This window comes from Nicotiana tomentosiformis, chromosome 10, assembly GCF_000390325.3.
Source record: "Nicotiana tomentosiformis chromosome 10, ASM39032v3, whole genome shotgun sequence".
NCBI lineage: Eukaryota > Viridiplantae > Streptophyta > Magnoliopsida > Solanales > Solanaceae > Nicotiana > Nicotiana tomentosiformis.
In genome coordinates, this window is record NC_090821.1 from 47,621,964 (window position 1) to 47,628,459 (window position 6,496).

The window sequence follows — 6,496 nt, forward strand, 5'->3', positions numbered from 1 at the left end:
GAATAATTAAGATTCAGACTCCATTAAGTGCAAACAAATGAGGCCTCAGTCTCTCCTTCCAACATACCAAATACAAGTGATCCTGAATCAATGTTACCTTTTCTAAGGCATCCTTTACCAAATCAATACCATATAACTTAGCTTCGCCGGGATCAAACCATCTGATGGGAGAACGATATCACCGACCATATAAAGCCTCAAATGGAGCCATCTCGATGTTTGTTTGATAATTGTTATTGTAAGCAAACTCGGCCAAAGGCAAGAATCGATCCCACTGCCCTCCAAAGTCAATCACACATTCCCTGAGCATGTCCTCCAGGATCTGAACTATCCGCTCTGACTGCCCGTCGGTTTATGGGTGAATTGCTGTGTTGAGCTCTACCCGAGTCCCCAACTCACTCTGTATCGCTCTCCAGAAATGTAAAGTAAACTGAGGGCCTCTATCTGATATGATGGAAACAGGCACACCGTGCAACCAAACTATCTCCTGAATATAAATATGTGCTAACCTCTCCGAAGTATACGTGGTCACCACCGGAATGAAGTGTGCTGACTTGGTCAACCTGTCGACAATGACCCAAACTGCATCAAACTTTCACAAGGTTCGCGGCTACCCAACTACGAAGTCCATCGTAATGTGCTCACATTTCCACTCAAGTATACTCATCTGCTGGAGTAGGCCACCTAGCCTCTGGTGCTCATACTTAACCTGGTGGAAATTTAGACACCTCGTAACATACTCAACTATGTCTTTCTTCATCCGCCGCCACCAATTATGCTGCCTCAGGTCGCGATACATATTCGTAGCACCTGGATGAATAGAATACCGATGGCTGGAAAGAAAGACGACCTCACCTTCTCTGGTGTCAGTGAGAGCTATTTGAGTATCCCTCATTGACCTTCTTTTGTAAATAGAATCTTCAATGAGTGGAAACAAGCAACCTTACTAAGAAAGGTGCTTGTTATGTAAGGTCGGCTTTCGAGCCTAAGCCCCTTTACTAGGTTGGGCGCTTGAGCTCATCTTTCTCATATCGATCAAGGCTTTCCTTGAGTTTGAAATAAGGGGTGTGCCTCCTCTAGAATCCTCACCCTCAAGCCATCGACGTTAGGAACACATAGACGACTCTGGAGTCACAGAACACCATCCTCACCGATAGTAACCTCCTTGGCACCACCCCTATAGTACCGTTTCCCTAAGAACCAACAAGTACGAATCATAAAACTATCAAGCCTTGATCTGCTCCAATAGTGAAGACTGGGCAACGACACGTGCAAGACCTCAGCTGGATTCTGAAATATCCAACCTCACAAGTCTTTTAGCCAAGGACTGAACGTCCAAAGCTAATGGACTCTCCTCTGCTGAAATAAATGCCAAGCTACCCATACTCTCCACCTTTCTACTCAAGACATCCGCAACTACATTCGCCTTGCCCGGATGATAAAGAATAGTAATGTCATAGTCTTTTAGTAACTTAAGCCACCTGCGCTGCCTCAAATTGAGATCCATTTGCTTGAATAAATGCTGCAAGCTACGATGATCAGTGTAAACATCATAGGACACCCATAAAGATGGTGCCTCCAGATCTTATAAGCATGAACAATAGCAGCCAACTCCAAATCATGTACAGGATAATTTTTCTCATGGGATTTCAGCTGACGTAAAGCATATGCAATAACTTGCCCCTCCTGCATCAATAAACAACCCAAACCAATGTGTAAAGCATCGCAATACATGGTATACATACCCGAACCAGAAGGCAACACTAGAACCGGTGTCATAGTTAAAGTTGTATTGAGCTTCTAGAAGCTCGCCTCACAATCATCGGACCAACAAAACGGGGCACCCTTTTGGGATAGTCTAGTCAAAGGTGTTACAATAGATGAGAAGCCCTCCACAAACCGGCGATAATAACCTATTAACCCCAAGAAGCTCCTGATCTCAGTCGCCGTAGTAGGACGAAGACAACTCTGAACTGCCTCAATCTTCTTGGGATCCACCTCAATACCCTCACCGGACACCACATGCCCTAAGAATGCTACAGAATCTAGCCAAAACTCACACTTGGAGAACTTAGCATATAACTTCTGTTCCCGCAAGATTTGAAGCACCACTCTCAAGTGCTGCTCGTGCCCCTCCATGCTGCGCGAGTATATCAAAATATCATCAATGAAGACAATGAAGTACAAATCAATATAAGGCCTGAACACCTTGTTCATCAAATCCATAAATGTCACTGGGCCGTTAATCAAATCGAAGGACATTACTAGAAACTCATAATGGCCATATCTAGTCCAAAAAGCAGTCTTAGGAACATTCGAATCCCGAATCTTCAACTGATGGTACCCCGATCTCAAGTCGATCTTAGAGAACACCATGGCACCCTACAACTGGTAAAACAAATCATTAATCCGCTATAACGGGTACTTGTTCTTAATGGTAACTTTTTTCAATTGGCGGTAGTCAATGCACATCCGCATAGTCCCATCATTCTTCTTCACAAATAATACTGGTACACCCCAAGGTGATATGGTACGGTGGGATGGATATAGGCTGGGTACCTGGAGCTAAAATCAATGCAGAAATCGATGTCACGATCTTGTGGCATGCCTGGAAGATTAGAAGGAAACACATCGGAGAACTCCCGGACTACGGGTACTGAATCAGTCTTCGGTGTCTCCACGGTAGTATCCCGAACAAAAGCTAGATAGGCCAAATAACTCTCTCGACCATGTGTCGAGCCTTCATAAAAGAGATGATCCGACTTGGTGTGCTAATAGACGAACCCTTCCACTCCAATCTAGGCAACTTTGGTATCGCTAAGGTAACAGTCTTGGCATGGCAATCGAGGATGGCGTGATATGGAGATAACCAGTCCATGCCCAGGATAACATCAAAATCGGTCATATCGAGCAGCAGAAGATTCACTCTAGTCTCATAACCACAGAATGTAATAATGCAGGACCGATAGATCTGATCCACAATAACAGAATCTCCCATTTGAGTGGACACATAAACAGGATTACCCAAGGACTCACGAGGAACATCCAGGAAATAAGCAAACAAAGATGACACATATAAATAGGTAGACCCTGGATCAAATAATACCGAAGCAACCCTACCACCGACAGAAATAACATATGTGATCACGGCATCTGAGGCCACTACATCTGGTCTGGTCGGGAAAGCATAGAATCTAGCTGGAGCACCACCTACCTGGCCTCCACCTCTAGGATGGACCCCGCCCACCTTTCCTCTGCCTCTGGGCGGCCGGACGGCTGGTGCGGCAACTGGTATTGTAATCATGGGTTGCTGATCGTACTGCACTGCCTTGCCCCAAAGTCTGGGACAAAATCTCTTCATGTGGCCAGGATCTCCGCACTCGTAACAACCCCTTGGATAGGTGGTCTGCTGCCCTGAGGTCTGACCCTGATGGCCTGAATACCAACTGAAAGAACCCAGGATAGCTCGTAGGGGGTAGGAACTCTCTGGCATAGCGCTGAAATAGGGTCGAACTGGAGCCCCCCGAGGAGGCAGCGGTGCCGGATATGTAGGCCTGCTCGGCTGACCTCTCCCAAACTGACCTCTACCCCCAGATGGAGCACCATTGAATCCTCCCGAATGACGGAACCGTTTGTCCCGCGGCATCTGCTCTCGGTCCCGCTGACGATAACCCTCAATCCTCCGAGCTATCTTCACAAACAGCTGGTAAGAGGTCCCCATCCCAACCTCTCGGGCCATAGTGGCCTGAATATCATAGTGTAACCCCGCAACGAACCTTTGTACCCTTTTTGTCTCAGTAGGAAGTACCATAAGTGTATGATGAGACAATTCAGAGTACCTCACCTCTTAATCGGTCACTGACACCTGGAGGGTGTTTGGATGGGCTTAAAAGCTGGTCAAACTAGCTTTTAAGTACTTTTTAATTTTCTGGAGTGTTTGGCAAAAAAAAAAGCTACTTAAAAAAAAAGCTAAAAAGTGCTTAAAAGGCCAAAAGCAACAAGTTGGTTGACCCCAACTTCTATGATTTTGGCTTAAAAGCCATTTTAGTTTGACCAATAAAATTACTTTCTTGTCCATTATATATTTTCGTAATACCAAAATTATCCTCAGTCAAATAAAACCCTAAAACCTCATATTTCTCCACTTTTCTGCACTTCTGAAGACAAGAGTCATCTTCTTTCCTCGTCCTCTCTGCTTCATCTTCATTTTTCTGCATTTTTCCTCAAGCATTTCAGCATAAATCAATCATGGTTGTAAGTTTTTGGTAAGGTACATGATGATATAAAAGGGCAATTCATCCCTACAATTTCTCTAATCACTTTAACCTTTGATAAAGGCACTCATATAGCCTAGTCTTTTATGTATGGAGTAGTATTATTTTTGTGAAACAATAATATTTTATCTCCTCCTTTATGTATTTAACCTTTTGATATTATGATATTTTGGTAAGTGTTCATGCCAAAATTCACTCTAAATCAGAAAGTTAACTCAAAAATAAAGAGAAAGCTTTGGAAAAGAAAGAGCAAGATCCGTAAATTTTAAAAGAGAACATATGCAAAATGAAGAAAAAACAGAACATAATAGCAAACCCTTTGAACTTGACAATAACGTTGCCACTAGCTGCTACTAGATTCTCTAAAAGAATTTGAGTTACTTAGGTTTTGAGGTTGGGCAGCGTGAAAAATGGACGTTCAAGAATTATATTTGTAAAAATTATCTAAAGTAATCAATTAAATTAAAATTAAAATATAAATTATTTTTGATTTGGATTAATTCATAATTAAATAAATTATAGTAATCAGCTCCTTTATAATGTTAACAATTTTAAGGATATTTCTGTCTTTTTAATAGAAAAAGCACTTGTTTACCAAATACTTCAACAACTTTTTTTAAGCTTTAACACTTTTATCCAAACAAGTAACTGCTTATTTATAAAATAAGCTCCAGCACTTAAAAGCCGCTTTTAAGCACTTGTGCTTAAAAGCTTCTTTTTTCCAGCTAATCCAAACGGGCTCCTGGTCATGTCGAAGCTGCTCAAGAAAAGGCGTGTAAACTGATCCCAAGTCATGTGAAGAGAACCTGCTGGTCTGCCGAGAAGATGTGACTGCCACCATCTACGAGCCCTGCCCTCCAGCTGGAAAGTAATGAAATCCACCCCGTGGGACTCTAATATACTCATATTGTGCAGTTTGTCCCTACACCGATCAATGAAGTCCTGGGGATCCTCATGTCGCTCACCCCCGAAGACAGGAGGGTGTAGCCTAGTCCATCTGTCCAATAACTTTTGCGGCTTGTCGAATGCAGTTGGTCCAGGCTCAAGTATGACTGCTGCCACTGGCTGGGCTCCACCCAGGGGTAGTATGTCTGGGGTCTCATATATACGGCAGATACATGCCCAGGAGCCTGAGCAGGAGGGGTTTGTGCTCCCCCTGCCGCCTGAGATATGGCTAGGTCTACTGGAAATAAACCAGCATGGGTCATAGTATCCATGAACTGTAGCATACGGCCCATAACCTCCTGAAATCCTGGTGTAGACATGAAATCCACAGGGGCTAGCTCTGTTGTAGGAATCTCGCCCTGCTCCTCGATCTGCTGGATCCACTGGTGGTATAGCTGGGGCCACTCTCGGACATCCTCGTCCCCTACCTCTGGTCGGTTACCTCCCCCGGCCCCTGCCTCGGCCTATGGAAACAGGGGGAGTAGTCCTCCTGGGTCTGGAACATCCGCCGTGCGCGTTCGCACCATCTGTGAGAGAATAAGAGAAAGACACATAGTATAACATCAACAACACGATAGGAGATGAAGAAAGAGTAGTTTCCTAACACCCTATAGCCTCTCAAAGATAAGTACAGACGTCTCTGCACCGATCCGCAAGACTCTATTAGGTCTGCTCATAACTTGTAAGACCTATGTGAACCTAGTGCTCTGATACCATATTGTGACGGCCCAATTTCTCCTATAGGCCGTGATGGAGCCCAACGTTACCGCTAGGCAAGACAATCGGGATCTAACTCTATGATCCTCTCGTTTAAAGATTTGAAATAGTTGATTTTTAGTTTATGCATAAATAAGAAGTAAGAGTTTAATAGAAATGCGAGATCAAAATTTTTAAAGCAAGTGAGATAAGTAAACAACCCAAATCTATCAAGTGTCTACTAGCATAAATCTCCAAGACCTGGTGTCACAAGTGTATGAGCTACTAGTAGAATATACAAAAGAGTACTACACTGATGTTTGAAAAGAAATAGACAGAAAATAAAGCAAAGGAAGACTTCGACTGCTGCAGAACGGGCTCAGAAGGCAGCTCACCACAATGTCTCGTAGTAGTCAAGGATGTGCGCCGGACTGATATCCAGATACACTCGCCTCAGATCCTACACATTAAGTATAGAAGTGTAGCATGAGTACATAAACAACATGTACCCAGTAAATATCTAGTCTAACCTGGAAGAGGTAGTGACGAGGGGTCGAATTCGACACTTACTATGGGCCAAC

General features: G+C 43.8%; 1 protein-coding gene across 1 annotated transcript; it reads right to left on the reverse strand.

The window, feature by feature from the left end:
- Positions 1-1,491: 1,491 nt before the first annotated feature.
- LOC138900128 (uncharacterized) lies at positions 1,492-3,811 on the reverse strand. The gene is made up of 3 exons (XM_070186836.1): positions 2,720-3,811; positions 2,084-2,140; positions 1,492-1,686 (listed from the first exon to the last, which is right to left on the reverse strand). The coding sequence occupies exons 1-3, from the start codon at positions 3,809-3,811 to the stop codon at positions 1,492-1,494; spliced, it is 1,344 nt and encodes a 447-aa protein (XP_070042937.1).
- Between the last annotated feature and the right edge of the window lie 2,685 nt (positions 3,812-6,496).

Bases quoted from the DNA above. Each gene is read 5' to 3' on its own strand.
- LOC138900128 (XM_070186836.1), bottom strand. From the start codon at position 3,811: ATGGTACTTCCTACTGAGACAAAAAGGGTACAAAGGTTCGTTGCGGGG. The intron at 2,141-2,719 runs GTTATTTGGCCT...ATACTCGCGCAG, and splicing joins CTCGACACATGGTCGAGAGA to CATGGAGGGGCACGAGCAGC. The intron at 1,687-2,083 runs GTTATATGCTAA...TTATTGATGCAG, and splicing joins CAAATCTTGCGGGAACAGAA to GAGGGGCAAGTTATTGCATA.